This window comes from Phyllostomus discolor, chromosome 6, assembly GCF_004126475.2.
Source record: "Phyllostomus discolor isolate MPI-MPIP mPhyDis1 chromosome 6, mPhyDis1.pri.v3, whole genome shotgun sequence".
In the NCBI taxonomy this organism is placed as follows: Eukaryota; Metazoa; Chordata; class Mammalia; order Chiroptera; family Phyllostomidae; genus Phyllostomus; species Phyllostomus discolor.
Genome location: NC_040908.2, coordinates 1,849,271 through 1,872,765, shown reverse-complemented (window position 1 = coordinate 1,872,765; position 23,495 = coordinate 1,849,271). Strand labels below are relative to the sequence as shown.

Sequence of the window (23,495 nt, the reverse complement as noted above, 5' to 3'; positions counted from 1 at the left end):
GACTGACCAGGTTCTCCTGACGGGCTTGGCCTTGCAGGGGATGTGGCCCCCGGGGACCCGTTGTCAGGGGTCCTTCCGGTATTCGGAGCCACCCCGCACCCACGGCGTCCGGCTCCTGCACCCACCCTGTTTCGGGTCACCTTCCGCAGCAGAGTCTTGGAAATATCTCGGGACATAGAACCCCTCACAGGAACTGACTGTCCACACGTCTGTCTTTCTGGGCGGATAGTGTGGCTCGGTTCCCAGGCCCCTTCTGGTCTCCAGGGCCCTGCCCAGTGCCCCACCCATAAATAGTTCTCAAAATTAAGGAGTAAACGAACCAGCCAACCCAGGTGTGAACGGGACTCAGCAGAGGGGGCTGACCTGGGTGCAGCCGCATCCGCCCCATGGCAGCTGGAGAGGAAGCCCCCACCCCCGCCCCCACCCTCTGAGCCCCACCTCCGCCCCATGCACCGAGCCTACCTGGTCTCCCCAGGGAGGAAGGTGACCGGCACGGCCTCAGGGCAGCCCTGGCCAGGGTGCCAGCTGGCCTTGCAGGCGGAGCAGAACTCCGTGTGGCAGGCTTTGCACTGCACCAGCTGGGGTGTCTGCAGTCCCCTCTCCTGCAGCTGACACACGGCCTGGCAGGTGGATGTGGGGCACCAGGTCCGACAGGGGTCCAGGAGCACCTCTGGCACAGGGGACGAGAGGGACAGGTCAGATCCGGGGAGGGACGGGTCTCGGAGGAGGGCGTCCAGTCAGCACGGTCATTGGCAGGTGCCCGCCCAGCTTTCTCCTCCTCACCAGGCATCCCTGCCTCCAGCCCCGTTCCAGACACCCCAGGGTCCCCTCAGGATGCTGCTGTTGCACCCTGCATGCCTGTGGCCCCCGCTGACCCTCTGACAGCCCACACACACCGTGGTCCAGGGACCGCCTGCTCCGTCCGCCTCCTCTGGGACATGGACAGCTGAGGATGGCCCATGCCTCGGCCGGGCGCCCTCACAGCCCAGCCCAGAGCGAGACGCACAGCAGACCCTCGGGCACACGTCCGACGGCCCGTCCTCCTGGGCCGGCCTCCCGCCCAGGGCGCACACACCTCAGCCTCGCGCTAACTCTGTGTGCGGGGCGCCGGGGTCCTCCCTCCCACGGAGGCCAAGCTGCTAAGGAGCCGGACTTGACGAAACGAGCCAGGGAGGCGGTTTGGAAAACAGGATGCCCGGGTGCTGCCGTTTCCCCACATCCTCGCTCGGAGCTGCGCGAGTGAGCTCCTTCACACAGCGGTCCCCGGCCGCCCTCCCCGTGAGCCTGGCTTTGCGTTCCACTCAGCCCCCGTGCGTGTGACCCCGAGTTCTCGGTGAGGGGCAGTGGGGAGGGGGGCGGTGACAGGAAACCTCAGAATGCGGGTGCCCCACCAAAGTGTGTCCCAGCTGTTTCCAGGGCCTGCGAGGGGGCCACGGGTGTCCGCGCTCCGCAGCAGGGCGGCTCGGGGGAGGGGACCCGGGACGACTGAACTCTGCGGGGGAGACTCGGAGGCCGTGAAAGGCCGTGCGTCTGGGCTGTGGGGCCGACCGGCAGCCAGGGCGGGCCCCGCTCCCCCACATAAAAAGGGGATCTGTCCTCACCGGGGGCCTGCGAGGGCTGAGGCTGGGGCTGGAGGGGGCCCCGCCCAGCAGGCTGCCGCAGGACACGCGTGTTCGCCACGTGCCCCGGTTCAGTGGGGAAGCCGGAGTCAGCCATGTAGGAAAAGCTGGAAACAATCTCATCGTCCACTGCAGGGGCCGGCGGGAGCGTCCCAGCCTGGGGGGGCCTTTGGGACTCGGTCCCGGGCTCAGCTCTGCCGTCTCAGCACAGGGGCGGCCACGGTGATCCCGAAGTGGGTGTGCCAATAAAACTTTATTGACAACACCGGGCCAGGGGCCGGGTGTACTGGGCCCACTGGTCTTGGGCTGACCGACTCCTGATCTAACAACTCCCCACTCTGCCTTTTTCACTAACGTGCACTGACCAATGGCATCAAACTATCGAATCGGTAGGCCTGGCAGAATATTAGAACAACGTGATAATTATAAAGAAACTCTGGAATCCAGAAAAATGTGCTTGTCTTTCACCGCCCTGCCTTGTAACAACGTAAAACCCTGATGCGCCCCCTAGTGAGTCGAGGAGGAAAAGCTGCCCGTCATTAGCCATTCCCAGTTCCAAGTCTGCTTCCCCGGGACTGGTTCTGGCCGTCAGGCCCCAGGAGGTGGCTCCGGGAAAACGCAGCCTCTGCCTCCGGAGCACCCTGCACACGGCAGCTCCCCGCCGCCGGCCTGAGCTGAGGGCACAGGGGGCAGGAGGGTGGGCTGCCCAGGCTGGGCGCTGGGGGCCGCGGGGAGTGCCGGGGGCATCTCGGTGCAGGGGAGACGCCGCGTCCCCCTTGGGAATCAGAGTCCCGCGGAGAGCCTAGCAGTCCCGTCCCCCACTTCTCCCATTCGCCCCGAGAACTCCCTACACAGCCCCCGCTTCCCTGCTCTGCCCGACGGGACCACTGGGTGCACGCACCCAGGGAGGGCCCTGCCGGCTGTGGGTGCTGCGTGCACCCGAGAGAAAAGCGTCCCTCACAGGCTTGCCCGGCTGCCTGCTCGCCCGAGACCGGGCCGGGAGGGTGGGGAATCACGTTCAAGTCGAGGCTTCTCCACCAGCGCAGGCATTCCGGACCACCCATTCCGGACCACCCGGAGTCAGCGTTTGCGACTGACACCAGCCACAGGACGTGGGAGAAATCAGTGTGCTCAGAGAACCCCGGAGCCGTCGAGTTTCCTTCCCGGGCATTTCAAAGGGACAGCACAGGCCCACGCATGTTTTTTTCCGACCCGATCTCGGAGCCCGCCCGACGGCGGCCGTAAACCGTTGCTGCGTTTGAGCTCCGACGTGTGAACGTGCAGATGTAATCTTCAGCCGCATTAACGGTGAGTCCGTTTGCTCTGGCTTTCAGTGTGGCAGAACCTCTCACAGTAACAGGTTTGACGGGCGTATTGTTTAGCCTGAGTCAAGTTCGCTGCATTTTTATGCAAAAGAAAAAAAGACCTTTCCGACGACGCCAAGGTACCGCAGACATCAGAGCTGAAACGGGGCAGGAATATTTACCCAGCTGCATTTTTAAATTAAAGTCAGTGTCACCGAAAGATCACTGCCTTATAGCCCAAATGACTGCCGCTTTCCGTTCAGATTCTCTCGGAAAATGTTTCCCAAAGGGCCCGAAAGTCTCAGAAATCCAAATTCATCAACTTTATAGCCGCGCAGACTGACCTGTGTATCGCACGGCCTTATATTTAAGTCACAAACAGTCAGAACCAAATGATATACGCCGTTTAAACAAACAAGCTCTGGAGAAGAAATTGTAACGCCATCAAAAACGTTGCTTTCTGTTTTCTTAAGCTGGCCACTCCTTCCTTTTTTTTCTGAGAAGTAATCCTCCAGAGGAAGTATCTTTAGTATTTCTTTAAAAAACCACACACACACTCATGGAAATTTTCCACATTTAGCCCAACAGGAGGCCCCTGACCCTCTCCTTGGCCGACTCCTCGGCCGACTTCTCGGTCGACTCCCACGTGGGTGGTTTTTGTGGAAACTGGAGCGGGGCCCAGATCTCAGGAGGGAGCGTCAGACACCTGCCCTCTTGCGCCCTGAGCTGGAAACCTCGGGTTCTGGCCTGTTCACCCCGAGGTTCCACCTACTCTCGGGTGCCCTCCAGAGGAGCCCCAGGCCTCCGGTTACAAGTCTATAAACAAGGCCACAGGGGACCCGCAGACTCTGGAAACGGCGTGGCATGGCGTGGCCCTGGTGCCACCTGAGGACCAAGGGGAAGACCTGCCCTGCCCTGCAGACTCTGTCAGGCTTGGCAGCGTCACCTCAGAAATGTTGTCATCCTGTCACAGCTGCCCTGTGCACGCTCCATGCCGTGCTCCACACCCCAGGGTGCCAGGGAACCCCAGGGCCTGGGGAGGCGGGGCTCCAGCCTGGAGAGCTGTGCAGAGTGGGGTGGGAGGGGATGGAGCCCACACCCCATCCCACCCCCACCACCCATGGGAACTGGGGACCAGGGTGAGTCCCTTAGCTTCAGGGGTGTCAGTGTGCAGATAAGGACAACCTGGAAGGGCTGATATAAAGGACCGAGATAAGACACCTGGCCCCCAGGAGGCCAGGCTTGTAGGAGCCGGGCCCTTGAGTTCAGAGAAAGGTCGCGCTTTGCATAGGGGGAGGCAGGGCACACACTCCCTTCTCCTGGGCTCAGCCCCACGCCTCCCGCCAGGCCTCAGCGTCTCTTCAACTCGATGCAGGTCTGAGGGTTCAGCCCTCCAGCTGCCGGGCTGAAGACAACGCCTCTCTTTAAACTTCCCCACGAGGACACATCCCTGTAACCCTTGCGTTTCAGGGACCGTTCCTGCCGCCACCACCCAGGTCCCCCACAAAGGCCCCCCGACTCTGAGCTAGCTCTTCGGAGAACTCAGACTGCTGTAGCCCAGTGATGCCCCCCCTCCTCTCTCCCGAAAACACTCCCACTGGCTGCCTGGATTCTGTCCCACGACGCGCAACCGGCGAACCCTCCAGGGTACCTACCTCTTTCAAACTGGAGCTTTTTGTATCTCTGCATAATTTCAGCCGCAACCATGCACTCGATCTGAGGGAGGAAACGCAGAAACAAGGAGCGTGACGAGCTGGAACACGATGCACACTCGGCCGACACGGACCCCCCCCCCCCCCCCGCCCCAGTCTCGGGGTGCGCTGTCCCTGAACGTGCCTCACTCTCCTGCAGGCGGCCCTGCTTGGGGCAGGCCGCGTCCGGGCAGCTGATGGCGGTCTCCAGGCCTTCCTTGATCAAGAGCTCCACGTACTGTTTCAGGCACTGCAGACAACACACAAGAGAGAGGGGTCGTAAATGCCTGCTCGTTCCTGAGGCTCAATGCACAGCGATGTATTAAAAACAAAAAAAAAGAGCCACCCCTCAGGCACACTGTTCCAGTGCGGGCTGGTGTCTTCACCGTGCAGCCCGGAGCCACCGTCCAATTGGGGGGGTTAATTCACTCACCCGTAGGGACGGGGCGACCCTCGAGCCAGGGACCACATTCTTGGGCCCAAGTGGGATCCCCGCTCACAACCCAGCGGGGACAAGGCCCGAAGTCTGCCAGACAAGGCCCGAAAGTCTGCCAGCAAGGGGACGGCCAGGGAGGGAGGGCCAGAGGCCGCCCTGCTCAAGTGCACGCTACTGCCCATTGCGACAGGAACAGGGGACCCTTCCATGGGTCAGAGGTGAAAGCGTAGTCCCCAGCTCAGCCAGAGAGCCACGGCCCACCCTGGGTGCAGCCCAGCCCCGTGCCCTGCTGGGAGCCGCCCACTCTGGCCCCTCGCTGGCCAGACTCCTCACCATAGCTGCTGCAGGACCGGAGCCCAGAGGCCCAGGTCAGTCACAGAGGTCAAGGGGGAGGCTGGTCCCCTGTCAGAGATAACGAGGCCCTTGACTCAATCCCTCTCGAGTTGCAGCTGCTAGTCTGGGGGCCCAGGCTCCCCGAGAAGTGTCTGCGTTGGAGGTCACGGTCAGAGGGGAAGACACAGCCCTCCCCAGGCGAGCTCGCCACCCAAAGGGGCTGAGACACAAACTCTGGGGACCCAGGGGGCACAGGAAGCTGGGCCACGGCGTGCAAGGTCTCCCTGCCCAGCACCCCCAAATGCACGTCTGATCAGAGCCCCAGGCGCTCTCGTGTGGGGTAACACCCACGCTGCCGTGATCCCACTGCGAAACACTGTCAGAGCAATTCACCAGGAAGCGCCTAAAGCTGTCTCCCAAGCTTCCACCCCGCAAACTGCATAATCCACTCATCGCATCTCAGGAACTCGGGGATGGGTGCTGGACGGGCAGGAGGGGAAGTCCGGCCTCCGCTCCGAGGGGGGCTCGATGGCGAGACCAAGTCGGTCTCTCGCAGCCTCGCTCCCCCACCTGCAGTTTGGGTGATCTCACCTGCTCACAGCGGAGGGGTGAGAAATGTATGCGAGACAAACAGTCTGGAAAATTACCCTGCATTTTGCCGTGTATCATGCGTACTTTCCCTCCAAATTTTCGAGGGAAAAATAAGGATGTACAGTGTACACGGGGAGTGCCTGAAATACATGGGCTGTATCTGTTCTTGTATTTTGTAATTGTTTGTTACATAAAATTTCTTGTACCACAGTATGTTCAAAAACCCCCCAAATAAACACCAAAATTCCTTTACAATACAAAAAACAAGTATCTAAATACAAGTAAACTAAAAATTGAATTAAGTAGTGGGCGTGCAAGAGGCAACCACACATTTGATGTTTCTCTCCCTCATTTTCTCCCTCCTTTCCCCTCTCTAAAAATAAAAAAATAAAATCTTTAAAAAATTAAAATGAAAGGTTTTTTTCCTGCAAGTTTGGGCCAGAAACGTGGGTACACGTTATATGTGGCAAACTACAGTAGTACCCATTCAATATAGAAATAATAACTTGTATATTTTATTTACACAGGTAATTTGGTACGTAATTCTCACCATTAGTCTATCAAGCTAAAAAAATGTCACTCATGGAAGACCCGAGATGGCCATTTCTTTACAAATGGAAACCAAAGGACTCCTCCGAAGGAGCGTTTCCCAGCGCTCTGCTCGCTCGGGGCCCTGAGCGGAGCGCCGTGACGTCACACGCCGGTGGTGGCGGCGGCGGCGGCGGCGTGCACGACCGAGGCCCCCGCGTGGCAGCCCGTCCTGTTGTCCTGGCCAGAGGTCCAGGGACGGCAGGGACCCTGAACTGAGACTGTCCTCCCACCACCTGCATCTCGCCAACCGTAGAACCTCGAAGAGAGCCCCGGAGGAGCCGGGACGAGCGAGGCAGCCGGGAGCCCCGTCTGGGGTGGGGGAAGGCGGCGCTTCGAAACCAGCCCCAGGTCTCGGGGCAGAAGGCGAGCAGGAGGGGGTCCCGCGGAGCCTCTGGCGGCACCGGGTGACCTGCGTGGGGACACAGCGCTGAGCCCCTGCACCAGGGGTCCGTTTGCTGCAGGAGAGGTCACGGGAATGTCCTAGTTGTGGCCTCATGCAACACGCGGAAAGACAGAGCGAGGCCACGGTCCCTGGAGCTCTGCAGACACGTGGAGCCCTCGTCCTTCCGGGCGGAGGTCCTGGGGGGGGTCCTGCGCGGGTCTGGGCCACAGTTCTCTCCACGACAAAGGGGGGAAGGGGCTATCCACCCGGCGCCGCGCCCAGGACGGGGCGCCGGCCCGCCGAGTGTGACCCGTGCGCTCTGCGGTCGGTCTGTGTGTGTGTGTGACCTGCTGCTCGCCGCCACGGGCAAACGGTAAAAATAAAGACAGAAGCCGCAGCGGCGAGGTCATTGTCCTGCTTCCTGTAATTACGTTTGTCTACACGGGGTGTCCGGGGCCACGGGCGCCGTCCGCCGAGAGAGCGCCGACGGCTCTCTCCGTGCCGCGCTGAACGCGCAGAACGTGCGGTGCGTCCTGGCGTTTTGGGGGCGCTTATTCTCCCCAGAATGACACACAGCGCCTGCACTGGCGGAGGCGTGTGCCCAGGGGGCGCCGACGAGCCCGCACGTCACCACGCAGGGTCGCCACGCAAGCACGCAGGCACGTGCGCGGGACCGGCGGCGAGTCTGGCGGAGAGCCACCCGGAGGCACCAGTAGGTGCCGACACCGGTTACGCAATGACTCTGCTCCGGGAGCGTCCGTCTGTTTGCTGGGCAGCCGGGGAGCACGAGCGGGTCTTTCCCCAGAGAGAGAGTGGGCCAGCACGCCCAGGCTGCGCTTTCCGGTCTCGCAGTAAAAAGGCGTCCGGAAAGGAGTGGAAAGAAACGGGCTAACCGACGCGTCTGGGAAAGCCAGCGCCCTGTCCCTATCCCCCCCCCCCCCCCCCCCCCCCCCGTCCCCCAGTCGCAGGTGTGGGCCATGAACTGTCAAAGCGCCCCTTAACCCCTCGCCCGCCGCACAGAGCACGAGGCTCGCGGGAGCGGCCACGGCACCAGCCAATGGGCAAACCCGGAGGCTGTTTGTTTGACGTATCAAGAACCAGAAGGGGCTTGGGAGACCCATGGGTGCGCCCCTTGGGGTATCTTGCCAGTAAGGGGGGAGGGGGGTGGGGGGGCGGCGGGCGGGTTCCAGGCCCTCGCTGCTGCAGGGCCTGCGCAGCCTCCGGGAAGGGGCTGGGAGGGCAGCTTTGGAATGCAGAGGCGAGCGCTCAGAACCCAGAACGGAGAGAGCGTGGGTCCCGAGGGCCCTCCCCTAGGAGGGAGAGGCTGGGGCCCAGGGCAGATGACGCGGGAAGCCCTCGGCCCTTGACCTAGGGGGCAGGGTGGAAACGGCTGCCCTCCGCCCTTCCTGGAGTCCTTGGCACACGTTTCCTTAAGGCGCTTGAACAGGTAATTATGCGGTGGTAAGGCAGGGAGGGAGCGCCCTAGAACGCAGGCCCCTCCTCCCAGGCGCAGTCTGCACCCAGGGGCCTCCTCCCCCTCCCCTCCGCGGGGGCAAGAGCCAGGAAGGCCTGCAACATTGTAACTTCTCACAAACGGTCTCGGAAACATCACAGCGCCCCGCTGCTTCCCGGAAGCCCCTCTTTGAGCAAACGGTCCTCTGTCTCCTTTCACCGCCCTGGTTCCAGTGAAGCACTTGACCTGAATTAAGTTGCTTATTTACTTCTCAGACTAGTTTCTACGAACAGGAAGCCAAACCCACAACAGAAAGTGAAGGCCCCGGTAAAAAGCCTGGGCGCGGAGGGGAAGAGGACGCAGCCACAGCACCCGAGGCCACCAGCCAGGACGGCAGGGGACCAGCAGGCAGCACACTGCATGGGGGCCCCAGGACGGGGGCCCGGCCTCCACGGGGGGTGGCAGGCGTGGCCACGAAGCTGGTTCTGTCACCCACGGACCTGCACTGCCAGCCGGAGGGACAGGGGCCCCTACTATACCGATGGCTGCCGCCCTGTCCCTGCACCTGCCCGGGCGCTCTCTCCTCCCAGCCTTCCTCAGCTCCCACACCTGCCCAGCCTGTCCTGCCCTCCAGGGGAAGTCCCTCCCCCAGGCCCTCAGGAGGGACCCTTCCTGGCCTATCCGCTGCAACACGGATCCGATCCAGTGAGACCAGGGGCGTGGGGGCCAGGATTCGGCCCCGCGGCACGCCGGGTCGGGCACGGGCAGAAGGCGGGGGCGTACACGTTCCCCAAACCCCATCTCCTTGTTTGTAAAACAGAGACAATGACACCGGATGTGCTGGCTGCGTCCCAAGGAGACCACGGGACACGTGGAGTGGGCTCTGTGGCACGTGGGCGCGAATGGAGAGCACGTCTCGTGCCGACGGCAGGAAGGCAGATGGCCATAACGTGAACATGGACATGCCCACACAGGCGTCCAGCCTGGTTACAACGGGGACACTCTGGAGAGACGGTTTCGGTATTTTTAGGTTTAAAGAAAGTGGTTCGCCCTGGCTGGTGTGGCTCAGTGGACTGAGTGCCAGCCTGCAAACCAAAAGGTTGCTGGTTCAATTCCCAGTCAGGGCACATGCCTGGGTTGCCAGCCAGGACCCCAGTAGGGGGCGCATGAGAGGCAACCACACACTGATGTCTCTCTCCCTTTCTCACTCCCTTCTCTCTCTAAAAATAAATATATATATTTTTAAAAGTGTTTCTTGTTTGGACTTTTTTTTTGCATTCTTTGAATGGAAAGAAAAATTAAATAAACTGAACTGAAAATACACCCAACCCCCTCCTTCTCCCTCTCTGAGAAGTCGGCATTGGGTCGGAGTCAGGTGGACAGAACAGGTCCCTGCAACCGTCACCAGCAGATCTCGGGGCCCCAGGCAAGGCTCCCTGGTAAGACGCCCTCACTGATGGCAGGAGGTGCTCGTTCTCCATCAGTCGGGGACCAGGGCGAGCTGACAGCGCGGCTCCATGGCCCTGGGGGGCGCCCTCCCTGGGCGAGCGCTGCGACAGCCCCACGCACTTGGCTGTCACCTGAGGCGGGGCAGGGCCTGCCTCTCCGGAGAGCAGCCGTGGGCCGAGGCGGCTTTGGGCATCACCCCGCCAGCTCCAGGGAGTCCACTGGGCCCACAGCCTCTGCCCCGGGGACGCCTGCGGCGGAATTCTGCTGTGGGTGGGGGAGAGGGCGCAGGGGTTGTGACCCAGGGGTCCCTCCAGTCGGCACGGGAAAGCCCGGGAGGCAGACCTGCGGCCTGCAGAAGGGAGGGAGGCCCCAGGCCGGCTCGGCGTCTGCAAACAGGAGAGCACAGGCTCCCGGGCGTTCTCCCCAGCAGCTGCCTCCCCCGGGAACACCCACCAGAGTGCAGAAGGTGCAGCGGCACTGGGCCAGGGTTGTCATCTGCTCCAGCGGGTACTCGCCGAGGCACAGCTTGCAGGACACCAGCGGGTCCAGGGCCAGGTCCCACGTGGGCCGGTACCACGCCGTGGTCATGGCCGGGCAGCCTGCAACGAGAGAAGGCGGGCTGTGGGTCAGACGCTCGCTCCGCCGTCGGAACAGGGGCGGCTGCCTGCCGTGGGAACGGGGGGGGGGGGAGTGGGCGGGGGCCCAGTGGCTGCGGATGGGCCAGGGGGTTCAGGGGACTCGCTGGGGTCCTCCGAGAAGTCTCAGCCAGAGGCCCCCGGCCTGGGTCTGTGGGTGACTCCTTGCCCACATTGATCGTGACCTCCAGATTTCAAAAGACGTTACCCCGTCTGCACGCTTCCCTCCATCCCTCCGACGACCACCGAGGGGGATGCCTCCTGCCCGCCAAGCGCCTGGCCCAGGGGAGCAGAACCTCGGCAGCTGGGGACCGGAGCTTCGCTTAGAACAGCAGTGGAGGGGACCGCGCCGGTCTCCGGCTGAGCCAGTTGGTGAGCCACGGAGAGGCGGTGGAGGCCAGCGTTCGGGGCAGGGACTGGGCGGGGGGCGGGACAGCCGGGTCTCTGTGGGGGGAGACCGGGGAGGAAGAGGCCGGGGAACCCCTGGGCGAGTGGGGTGGGGAGCCGAGACAACAAAACCCAACAAGGCCAGACGGCTTGAGCATCTTGCGGTCCGCTGGTGAAACTCAGGGCCTCGTCCGGCCTAACCAAGGCCACGCGGGAGCGAACGGTCTGCGCCTGTCCCCCCTGAGCTGAGAACACACAGCCCCCCCCCCCACCATAAACCGCAGGGTCCGGCGGAAGAGGGGAGCTAAAGCAAGGGGAGGGACCACCCCAGAACAGAAAGGGGTTGAGCAAGCGAGCCCAAGGGGAGGCTGCCGACCCCGCTGTCAGCGCCCCCTCCCCAGAGCAACAGCCCCTCCGGGGTCCCCGCGTTTCCCCCACACAACCCTGCTTCGGAAAGCTCCAGGGAAGGGGGGTGTCGGGTCTGCGCCCACCCCTCTCAGGCGGCTGGCCTCTGGTGGCCGTGAAAGCGCAACTGGAATCGGGTCCCTGGCTCTCAGCGGTGACAGAGGGGAGCCCCGGGCGTGGCCGCCCTCCGGGTCCGCCAGGTGCCCTACTGCCTGAGCAACTCAGTCCACGGGGAGCGGGGACGACTCCTTTGTCAGCAAACAACTCTTTGATGCCACTCAGGTGACGTTTGCATTGGCTGGGACCTTCCAGGTTATTCAAACAAGCCCCAGTACTTGGCCTAACAACAGAGAACACTCGGACGACCCCGGGGTCACTCTGTGACCTGCGGGTGCCGGGGGCACCGGGGTCCCCTCGGCTCACCTGCCCGACTGCATTTCCCTGGGTCACCCCTCCACACCTTGGGTCTCTTCGTGAGGCCACTGTTCCATGAGACGCCCACCGGAGCCCCTGGACCGACCCCGGCTCGCGACCTCTTTTCCCTTCTGTGTCTCAGCCGTTTTCTGTTTTAACCCTTACGGGTGGGTTGTTGGGGGACACGGCGCTGTAAGGTGTCTGGGTGACAACCGTCTTCCGCCGACACCGGGAGCCAGCCCGAAGGAGGACTCACCGGCATCTGAGGCCACGCGGCTCCCGATGGCTTCGGAAACACGCGGGCCTGGAAGTGGCCCCCAGGGGGCAGCAGCGGCTGCTCACGGGCTCCCCTCCGGGAGCTGGGGGAGGTGGGGCTGTGTCTTCCCTGGAACAGTCCTGGGGTCAGGCCCCTGAGGCCCCAGGGGCGGCGTCTCTAGGTAAAGAGATCGCACTCCGGAACCACGCAGACCCGGGTTCAAATCCTCTCGCGGCCCCTTGGTGCTCAACTTTGGAGAAACTAGGGAACCTCTACGAACGGCAGCCTCTCTCCCCTCCCGTGAAATCTCGCCCACCCACAGCCGCCTCCCACATGCACTTGTGCTGAACGAGAACACACGCACCACCCCTGGGACCTGTCAGCTGCTTGGGCAGGGCCCGCCATGGTTACGTGTCGGGACGGAGGCCTGGGACGTGAACGGACACGGCCCGGGGAGAGCAGGGACGCCGCGATAAACTCGGTTTCTGAGGCGGTTTGAGCCCACGGCCGTGCTCTCCGGGAGAAGCTAGCCCAGCCTCCCAGCACCTGGGGCTTTGCCCTCTGCCGGGCAGCAGGGTCCAGGCCAGGACGTGGGCCCCAGATGTGTTTAGGAAGGGCAGGAACCCGGGGTCCTCGAAGCCCGCCCGCTATGAGTCCCACCCGCTGTGAGCCCCATGCGCTGTGAGCCGCTGCCTGCCTCTCCCCACGGAGCTCGGGCCTGCCCCTCCTCCCCTCCTCCCAGCTCGGCCCCTCTTCCTGTTTACAGCCTCCCCGAGACGTGACCCTTGGCCCGGCCTGCAGACTTGACCTCTCGCTTCCTTCCTTCCCCGGTTTCCACTCGCCCTGGAGACCGGGAGGCTCCCCGCTGCCCTTGGCACGCGTCCCCGCAGCCCCTCACCCCCGGGGGCCGGCAGTGCGTCTCTCTCTGGGCAGGGGTGGGGGGTCAGAGCCCAACTTCCCTGTAACCTTCCCCCTCCAAGGCGGCTGCCCTCCGAGGTGCGCTCAGAATCGTGTCAGACGCTGCCACGGGCATAGGTCGTGTTTTACCAAAACCTAAGTGTATATGCTGTTGGAGCCCCTCGCGGGCCGTCCTACACACGGGACAGGCCGCCCGTGGCCTGGCGAACGCCGGGCAGCTGTGAACCGGGGACAGGAATTTGCTGAGGGAGTCACAATGCGCCGCAGCAGAAAAGCGGCCTTTGTCTCCCGGCGTGAATGTCAGGTCACATGGCACAGCCGGCTATTTCAAGCACATCTGGTCCATTATGATCATTATTCAACCCAAGCAACTCAAAATGTTTACAAGGCGAGCGGCTTACTCCGCCGGGGCTGGGGGTGTGCACCACGCCGTGCGTCGGGACGGGACGGGACGGGACGGGTGTGCGAACTCCGGGAAAGAGCTGGGAGGAGCGAGAGGAGCCCCCGCTGGTTCGCACACGGCACACGGGGCTCCCGGGCCAGACCCCTCCAGTCCCCGGGGTGCAGGAGACCCCTCCGGTCCCCGGGGTGCAGGGCTGTGGGCTTGGTGGTGGGCGCCCCTCCTCTCACCGTCACGCCTTCACAGGAAGTGAGGGACGACAATTAGGTGACAGCCAGTCACCGGCCCCTCCTCCCACGACCTCCTCCCAGAAGCCCCCACTCTCCGAAAGCCAGCCCAGCCTCCCCCACATCTGCTCCACCGCCCAGCCCTGCCCCTCCCTCGCCACGATGGGCAGTGGGCAGCGCACACGTGTCGTCGGCGATGAAGCGTGGGCGGCCCACGGTGCACACGGAGCACACCGTGATGGAGTGCGGGAGCCCACGGTGCACACGGGGCACACCGTGATGAAGCGTGGGCGGCCCACCGTGCACACGGAGCACGCCGTGATGGAGTGCGGGAGCCCACCGTGCACACGGAGCACACCGGGATGAAGTGCGGGCGGCCCGACCCCTGCTCTGAGCAGACCTCCCACTCTCCGCCCCCACAGGGTCCCTCTGGGGCGGGTTTACGCTGCCGTTGGCACTGTCCCTGCTCCCTCCTGTCACTTCTGGTTGGTGGCAAGGCTGGTGTGGGGGCACACCTTGGGCAGCTTGGATGTGGGTGGGTCGGGTGGGGGCTGTGCCCTCCAAGGTGCCAGGCAGAAGCCTTGGTGCGGGGGCCACGGCCCGGACACCCCTGGGCCCGGACACACCAAGGGGCGGAAAGAGGCCTCTGAAGCTTCCAGAAGCCTGGTGGGCTGTCCTCTCGGCGCTGCTAGTGAGTGGCCCTGTGACCCTTCACGGCCTGTCACCGTACCTTCCTGGACCAACGCCTCGCTTCAGCTCTGGCTCCCGGACCCCTCCTCCGCACCCACCAGGGCCTGGCGACCGTGAACAGAGCCGGTCAGTGTGCCCACACCCCCCACCCCCGGGAGCTCCCGCTCTGGGGGGAGACGAGCAGATGAGGGCGGTCGGCAAAGTACATGGTGTGTGAGCCAGCACCGTGTGTTCCATGGGAAACTGAGTGGGGGGGGGTCGGTGCTGAAACTGGGGCGCCCCGCAGACCAGCAGGCTGTGCGACCCGCTGCGGGGTGTCTGCAGCAACACAGAGATCGGGGGTCTGTTCACAGGGGGCATGACACGCAGGCCTGAGGACCCCCCTGGATACACGTGAAAGGAAGGCCACTGGGACGTGCTGACAGTGTGGGCGTGGGCGTGGGCGTGACACAGGGGCAGGGAGCAGTCGGTCGGAACCCTCCAGGCTTTGACCTTGGCCTCAGGAAGGAGGGACGGAGGATGCCCGTGTCCTTGTTCAACCCGGGGCAGGGGGGCGGGGCCCGTGAGCCGTTAGGGCTCCCCCGCCATCTGCTGGCTGGCCGGCCGGGGGCCTTCCGTGGGCCCTCGAGCTCAGGCGCCCCTTTCTGTGACGCAGACACAGCGTCACGCCTTCAGCAGACGGGTCACCCGTCAGGCGCTGGGCCACACCGAACGCCCTGAGTGTCCGAGGCGACCGCGCTGGGACCGGACACGGAGACCCACAGCCCACCTGGCGGCGGGAGCCACGCCCGTCTCCCTGGCCTCGGGTGGGGATGTGGTGACATCCGCCACCTGCCCCCTCGGGCGCAGGAGAGGCGGCACACACAGCCCCCTGGGAGCACAGGTGCAGGCGCCCACCTGGACCCCGCGGCGCGTCTGTGACACGCACACCCGCCCCCCCCCGTGCCGCCTCCACACCCTCGTTTCTGCCTTCGGGGCCCCCCGCCCCCGAGTTCACTTCCGACCACTGCTAAGCGACTGCCCTTTGTGCCGCGGCTCGGGCGCTGGGCTCCAGGGCGCGCAGCCATGTCCCCGTGTCGCTCGGGCCTGAGGACGGTGAAAGGGCCCCCCCACGTCTCGGAGACGAGCAGGCAGGACACGCCTGAAGAATCCGTGTCACTTCAGCCACGAGACAACCGTGACAACAGGAACGCCAAGCGTGGTTCCCAAAGCCCGAAGACCCGCCGTCCTGGCACCCCCCTCCGGCCCCCCATCCGCCCACCTGCACTACACCGCCCCCTCCGGGGACCCCACAGCCCTCCGGGGGCCCGCCGCGGGGACCTCCTGATGCACCTATTGTCTGTCTCCTTCCCCCCGGGACGGCAGCGCCGGGGAAACCTAGTGGAAGAACAAACCACTCATTCCGCTCTCCCCTCCCCGCCTGGGTGACCAGGTGAAACAGAACACAGGTGTCCGCGGGGCGCCGTCCGTCCCACTGGGGGGAAGGGACAGGGTCTTCCACCCGCGACAAGGAGTTGAGCAAACGGAGGCCACGCCACCCGCCCCGAGCTGGCAGACAGAGGGTCCCCTGATACGTCTATTTTCTGACTGAATCGTGCCGATCGGCGTCTGCAACACGGGGACCAGTTGCCCTGGTTCTGAACGTCCGGTCCCCACGCCCCGCCCCACAGCTCACCTGGGAACACGGCAGAGACACGCGGTCAGCTCCGGGCCCTGCAGCCAGCGCCTTAGGGACTGGGGCTGAAGACTGGAGATGGTTTGCCCGCAGTCCCTAGGTCCGGGGTGGCAGGTCCCGGGTTCTGGGCCCGGGCTCCGGACCCGGCGGTGCTTGCTCACTCGATGCAGCCCCACTTCCCTGCCCGGGCGGGGGTCAGGGGGGCGGGGGACATTCCTGGAGCTCAGAGCGGCTCCCTGCCCCCTCCCCGGCCCCGGGCCACTGCCCTCAGAGCGCACCTGTCCATCCGGCCCATCCACCTCGGGACACAAAAGCGGCCACCTCCGAGAGCAAACACAAGTTTTCACCCTCACGCTACCTCCCTCAGAGGGTCTGCCCCATCGCCCAGCGCCCTCCGGCTACGGAAGGCGGCGCTCACCTGGTGAGGGCGATGCCAGACCGTCCGGGTGGCTGGGGGGCTGACACCCACCCAGCGGTCACCCGCCCCGGTGAGCAGACGGTCACGGTCACACCGACGAGACAGCCCCTCTGTGCTGCCCACGGCCGAGGCTGGAGGCCGAGGTCAACGGCTGGGGAAAGATCTGTGCCCCCTCCCGGGGCACCCTGTCTCCCCAGGAAGAAGGCTGCCCTCGGACAGGACTGAGCAGCCCTGGGAAGGGGCGGGACCCGGCCAGGAGGTCACAAGGGTCCGGCCCGCAGCTGCGTCCCGCCCAACCCAGCCCAGGGAGACTCCTGTTTCCCACGTCCCCCACATCCCGCAGCCTCGCGCCCACCGCCCCGGAAGGCACATCCCCACGGGGACTCGGAAGACCTGAGGCCACCCCAACGCTGTCCTTTCCGACCCCGGCTGGGGAGACCCCAAGCGCAGATGAGCTCCCTAGACGGACAGACGGGGCCCCGGAGCCACCGCCAGCCCCTGCCTGTCCGCTTCTGTCCCCAGACACACCCGCACCCCCCCTCCGGCTGGACAACACGGGGTGGGGGGCTCCAGCGGCCCCCAACACCCGCCACCCACTTACTCAGGATGAGTTCCGACATGGTGGCGCGGAGGCAGAAACGGAGCTCGAGCTGAACGCGCACGGACACCGAAGCAGACACCAGCGTGGTGTCTGGGGCCCCGCCTGCACACCCGGGTGCTGTGTCCCCCCAGCGAGGGAGCTGTCCCCCAGGGCGCTGACGCAACCTGTCCTGACGGGAAACAGGTGCAGACTCCAACGACTCCCAGGAGAACACCCCGACAGCCCAGCCCAGGCACCACCGCCTTCCGATCGGGAGGGGCTCCTGCCGGAGTTCCCGGGAGGACGCGGCTCCGGAAGGCGTGTGGGTCTCCCGCCCACGCACAGGGACACCGGGGAGTCTGCCACCCCCCCCCCACCCCGGACCTGTGCCCGCTGCCCCCGTGCGCAGCCCTGGGTGGTGCCGAACAGACACCTCAGGACTCTGCCTCAGGTGTCCGCCTCAGGGACGTTCGGAGCCGCTAAAACAATAACGGGTCCACGGGGACACGCTCTCCTAAGGTCGCAAGGCTCCCGAGTCACCTGAGAGCCATTAGCGCGGAGCTGCGGCGCCAGAAACAACCGACTCTGCTACGTCCGGTCAGCCTTCTCCTCACCCGTGGGTCACCCCGGCCTCCGTCCACACGGCCAGGGCCACTCCGGAGCGCCCTGCGGCTCCAGAGGGAAGCAGGTCCATGGTCGCCGGGGCTTGGGCCCCCCGCCCCTCTGCGCCCGAGTCTCCCCTCCCGCTCTGCTCACCGCCGGCACAGGGGACAAGGGGCAGGGGGCTGGGGGCGGTGTCTCCGGGTCCCCAGACAACTACATGCCGGCCACGACACTGTTTCATCAGGCCCCCCCCCCCCGGGCTCCACCCCTCCCAGGGGCTCCCCAGGGACACCCGTCTGGAACAAACTCCTCACCCACCGCCCCCGCCCACACTTTTTCCCGCCCTCCCCTCCTCCCTTGTCCGCCAGCACTTCCCGCTGCCCTGCCCACCGGGGACCTCGGCAGGCTCACGCTCCGTCCCCCTCCCAGAGTGCCCGCGGGGGCCGTGGTGTTCGCCTGTTTCACAAGCTCTCTCTTGTGTCCAAAGAGCACAGACGTCTCGGGTCACCTGGGCATCCTCCGTCTAGAGTCACGGCACCGAACACAACAGGACCCGCTAGGTCCAACCCAAGGGCCCCGGCGCAGGGCAGAGGTGCCACAGAAACGGGAACGGTCAGCACGAGTCCCGTGACACGCCAGACTCAGCGGCTGGGCAGAAGCCGGGGTGACCCCGTTCAAGGGGTTCCCCCCCAGGACACCGGAGGCTCCCTGGTCCCCGGGAGGATTTCATGCCCATGTGACATCGGCCACCTGGTGCCGCGCTCTGGGCGACGAAGCCTGGTGGGATGTGCAGACACGGGGGGGGGGGGGGGGGGGGGGGGGGGGTGTTTCCCGAGCAGGAGGCTGGACAACGACCGGCCCCCGGGTGTGACCTTCCCCACCGCGGGGTAAAAAGGCCGACGCCATTGTCGGCCGCGTCCATGTACCTGACAGTCAGCCGTCCAGAGACCCGGCCGCCGTTGCCCGGTGTGCGCTGCTGTGGGCGCGGCCCGCGCTCTCCCCCGGGACCCAGGACGCCGGCCTCGGCCCAGGCCTGCCCTCGGCCAGCTCCCCCACCCGGGCCCCTGTCCCGAGCTCCCCGCGCCCGGCTTCTCTCAGGGGCAGAGTGCCAGGGCTCGTCATCAGCCCGCGAGACTGAGGGACTGTTGCTGGGACGTGGGTGGCTCCAGTCGCGGGGAGACTGACAGACGTGCCGGGCTGGCCGTTGTCCAGGACGGACACTTCCGAGGGGCAGTGGGCGGCGTGTGTCAAGGGCCTAAGAAGCTCTGCGTTCTTTGGTCAGGTGACCCCATCCCTGGGAGTCTGTGCAGAGCATGAAAAACATAGCGGGCCCCTCCTGGGGACCTGGCTGGTGGGGCTCCGTGGATTGAGCACGGGCGTGCAAACCAAAGGGTCACCGGTTCGATTCCCAGCCAGGGCCCATGCCCGGGTTGCGGGCCAGGTCCCCAGTAGGGGGCGTGTGAGAGGCAGCCACACACTGATGTTTCTCTCTCACATCCATGTTTCTCTCCCCCCTTTCTCCCTCCCTTCCCCTCTAAAAATAAACAAATACAATCTAAAAAAAAAAACCAACACTGGGAGTGGGAAATTGTTCACAACATCTTCTGTAAGGTTAAAAAGGTCTAAGAGCAACAATGTAATTTTTGAAAAGGGATCTCAAAGCTGTACGAGCAGAAGGATGGACGAGTGCGGGCCGGAGAAGGACGGTTTTCACGTTGAACCGGCAGCTTCGGGCTGTGGGGCCGGTGGGGGGAGGGTGGGGGGGGAGTGGTGGGGGGAGGGTGGGAATACAAGCGACCCGCTCGCCCCGTGAGCCTCTCCGGACAGGGACGGGGCGCACCTCCCCCTCGCACAGTGGGTTTGAGGAGCGCGGAGAAACCCCGCTGTCCCTGCAGCGGTCCTCGTCACAAATTAACTTCAGAAACGTCTGCAGCGCCAGGGAAAAAGTCTAAATAAATACCAGAATGGGAAAGAAAAGAAAAAAAAACGTATCCCCGAGAGTTCATCTCCCTAAGACAGAATCTGGGGAGCTGGGGGGTAATCGGACGTGCGCAGCCGGGGCCTTGTGGGGAGGGGTCGCGGAAACCGCGCATCGAGCGTCCGACCCCCCGACCCCCCAGGGTGAAACGGGCCCCAAACCCCAGGCTGGGACGGGGGCGGGGCGGGAAGGGTCCGGGTTCGCCAGGGAACCCAGCCCCACAGGCCCCTGCCAAGAACCCGCGGTTGGTTCGTCCACCAAGGAGACCAGCTGGGGCTGTGTCCACTCGGCCCAGCCCACTCCAGGAATCCTTCGAAAAGGAAAGAAGTGCGTGGCGAGGGGAGGAACACGTGCCAGTGCGAGGGGGTGAGCGGGGGTGAAGTGGAGAGTTGCGTAATATCCCTCCGCAGCTCTGCCAGCCGGCGGGGCGGCGGGGGGGCGGGGGGGCGGGGGGGGGGGGGCATCACCCCGGCTCTGACGCGGGGACCGAGAGGCTTTGCGGGCTGTCACTCAGCCTTGCTGCAGGGCTGCCCTGGGCCCCACGCCCCTGGGCCCCACGCCCGGGCCTGTAGGAGGGAGTCCGGTCAAAACTCAGACGCTGCACAGCCACGTGCAGGGAAGTGGGTGGGATCTGGTCTGAGACTCGGGTAAGGAGGGGGCCCTGCAAGAGGGGGCCCTGCAGGAGGGAGCCACTGCCCCCCGGGGGCCTGCTCCAGGGGACCTGAGGCTCCGCCCCCAGGGCCGGCTGCCCTAGCCAACCGTGAACCGGGCCGAAATCCCATTTGCAAACGGGTAACCAAAGGCCAGAAAGAAAACTGGCAGGGCGAAGGTGACGGCGCCAGAGGAGAAATCTGGAAACAAGCACTCGGTGCTTCCTCCACCTGCAGTGGGCACACGGGCCAGGCCGCCTGCCAAGCCGAGGACGCAGGTGAACTAAGTGGGGGCCAAACCCACGCCGAAAGCACAGGGAGAGCTCGCAGGAGGGCCAGCCTGGGACCCCGCGTCCCAGACATCCCTCGGGGACAGGGACACGTGGCTGCCAAGCCTCAGGGCCCAGCTGCGGGGCTCAGGGGGCAGAACAGGACTCCCGGTTGCCGGGGCAGCAGGGCGGCCGCCACCACGTGGGGGCAAAAGCCTCCGGGCCCCAGGTGGCCAGCCGGAGCGAGGAGCCTTCTGGAGGGAGGGGCCGAGGGACAGCCTCGTCGTCCTGAGGCTGCACCTGGGTCCTCGCTCTTCCGCCTGCACCATCGCGTCACCAACGGTGCCCCCTCGGTGAACGCTGCCACGCTACCTTTCGGCCCCCGTGCCGAGCGAACAAGGTCGGGGGGGGGGGCAGCCCATACACCAGACAGGCCCCCGCCGGGCCCGGCCCCGCCACCGCCACCCTCCAGACCCGCTCCAGGACCAGGCAGCTGAAGGACACTCGGTCCAGCACCGTCCACAGATACGTGGACATGGAGGGAACCCAAGAGCACGGCACAGCCGCCCTCCCGCGCCCCCGCCAGGCACCCGGCCCGCATGACCCCCGGGCTGGGCTCCCCTCAGAGCGGCTGCCCTCCCGAAACTGGAGACGGAAAAGGGGGCCGGGGACCCCAGCAGGCGGCCACCGATCCAGAACATAAAACGCTGGACAGCGTTTCTGTTTCCGCACCCGTGCCGGACGGCCCGCGGAGGGCATGCTCTGCTCTGCGACGAGGGAGCGGGGCAAGGACGCCGCGGCCCAGCAGCAACCGTTCAGGCAGGAGGGCAGAGCCGGGCGTGACTTCAGCGCACGGAAGTCCGTGACCCAGTGTGCGTGTGTTCGTGTGTTTGACGACGCCGGTGTGCACTCACGCGCACGCAGACCACACTTCGGGGCCGCACTTCTGGAGGGAGGGGTCGCCGTGGGGTGGGGGCCCGGGGCCCTCAGGCGTGTGCCGAGGGGGCTCCCAGTAGCCGCCCCTGGCCTGGGGTTGTCCCTCCTGCCACAGACCGGGCAGCTTGGACCGCAGACGGCAGCGGTCTCCCAGGGCTGGGGCTGGACGTCCGAGGTCAGGTGGGGGCAGGCTGCCCCCCCCCACCCCCGAGGCCTCTCCCAGGCAGGCAGACAGCCATCCTCTCCCTGCCTCTCTCCTGCCGTCGTTGCTCTCGGCACATCTCCGTGTGCACACTTCCCTGTTCGATGGCAGTGTCTGGGGCTTGGGTCAGAGCCCCCCCAACCTCCTTTTAACTCGACCCCCCCCAACCCCCAAAGGCCCTACCTCCGGTACAAGCCCATGGGGCGGGACTCCAACCCACCAGTTTTGGAGGACACAGCTCGGCCCCCGACAGTGCCACTCTCAGAGGGTCGTAGTGAGGATGGAGCGTGGTCGCAGACGTGACACCGTGCTGCGGGTGTCACCGCTCCCCCAGAGTGACCACTGTTGTCATCGTCACGCCTAGCGTGCCATCCCCGATGAGGGCTGCCACAGACAGGGTGGGGGCCGTCGCAGGCCAGAGGCAGGAGACCCAAGGCCCAGAGGATGACGCCACGGCCCTCCCTGAGCCCGAGACCTCATCTGACCAGCTGGCGTCCGCCAGCCTCACATGCTCTCTGCTGGGAAGTGGGGCGGATCCGGGGGCGGCCCCTGAGGAGGGACCATGGCGGTCACCCATCCTGACACGAGGGGACGACTCGCCCAAGCCATGGCGACAGACCCACCAGGGTCAAAGTGCCCCCTTTGTCCTGAAGGAGAGTCCGTCCGTTTTCCCAGCCATTGGGGCTAAATAAATCCACAGGTAATGCAGGGTGCTTTATTTGGTGTGTGTGGCTGGAGACAATGACGGTCCGGTCGAGTGTGTTGGCTCTGTGACACGCACAGGCTGGCCGGGGAAGGGGGGGCGCCTCCCCAAGGCCAGGAGCCCTGCGAGTGAGCACGGGGCCCTGGTTACGGCTGCGGCCGCAGGACACCTCTCAGTGACTGCAGCCAGCGGCTCTCTGCGCTCCCAGAATAAACCCAGGGCAGCCAGCCGCGGGGCCCGTCCCGGCGCGGGAGGCGGCCGGCGGGCAGGTGGTGCCAAGCGGGAGTTTGTTCTGGCGTGCGTCCTGACCTGGCTCGCCTCCGTGCCCTCCATGTTCGCCGCCGTCCGCTGCTGCGGCCAAAACAAAACAAAAAGTGCTCCGCCAGCACATTTCACCTCCTGAGTCACGATGGAGGCTGTTCTGATTCTGTAGTTTCTCATGTAAATAAGGGGAGCCAGAAGGTTCTAGAAGAACACGTCTTGCAGCCTTCCCAAGGGGGGCGCAGAGAGGGGAGGCGGCGGACGAAAGCACGTGGTCGGGGCTGGCGGGCTGGGCTGGCGGCTGCCCCCGAGCCCGGAGCTTTCTGCCCGGGCTGCTGTCCTTGCAGAAAACCTCCTCCACGGGCTACGCGCCGTCTTCCCGTGAACGTCACTCTGTCCGGGTCACAGTGACAACGCCCTGCGGTCACAGCGGTCACACGGGGGAACGCACGGATGCAGAGCATCGAAGGATCGTCAAAGGTCGCAGCACCGAGCGTCCTCTCGCGAGGGAACCCTCACCCTACACGGCAATGCCAGCGGCCCGGCGCGGGCAGTGACCCACTTCTGCCAACCCCGGCGTTCCTGGAAGGGCCGGCAGGAGGCCGGCCAAACGGCGGTTCCAACCCCAGAGGCACTCCTGCTCCGAGTGGAGTGAGTCTGACAGCAGACTCGGTGGGGGGGGGGGGAGCCACAGCCTTGGGCTGGAGGGCAGCGCGTGACCCCACAGGGAGGTCGCCCTGGTCGGGATCCCCGTGTCTCGGTGCCCCGTGCCTCTCGAAATAAAACACAAGCGGTGTCCACAGCACACGGGTCTCCCTCTCCAAACACAGGAAAACCCCCGTGGGGGCCGGGGCCGGGCCACGCACCTTTGGATCCACAGAAGCTCCCGCACGGAGCCTTGCACACACGTGGAGGAGCTTAGCATAGGTCTCCGTGAGCAGCTGGGGCTCTGAGACAGAAAAGGTGCTTTCATGGGAAGTTAATCTCAAAGACCAAACACCTCCACCCCGCGGAAGACAATCCGGGCTGCGGACTGTCC

General features: G+C 65.1%; 1 protein-coding gene across 4 annotated transcripts in view; it reads right to left on the bottom strand.

The window, feature by feature from the left end:
* RNF144A (ring finger protein 144A) overlaps nucleotides 1–23,495 on the bottom strand; it is a 68,082-nt gene that overhangs the window by 11,056 nt on the left and 33,531 nt on the right. For 2 of the 4 annotated variants that reach the window (XM_028516739.2, XM_036027628.1), the window contains exons 2-5: nucleotides 10,303–10,448; nucleotides 4,760–4,864; nucleotides 4,579–4,639; nucleotides 463–670 (exon numbers count right to left, since the gene is read on the bottom strand). In XM_028516739.2, the coding sequence (XP_028372540.1) occupies nucleotides 463–670; nucleotides 4,579–4,639; nucleotides 4,760–4,864; nucleotides 10,303–10,437 (509 nt within the window). In that variant the 5' untranslated portion in view covers nucleotides 10,438–10,448. Of the gene's footprint in view, nucleotides 1–462; nucleotides 671–4,578; nucleotides 4,640–4,759; nucleotides 4,865–10,302; nucleotides 10,449–16,875; nucleotides 16,904–18,207; nucleotides 18,214–23,495 lie in introns of those variants that run through there. The other 2 variants (XM_036027627.1, XM_036027626.1) reach the window with 2 other exon arrangements.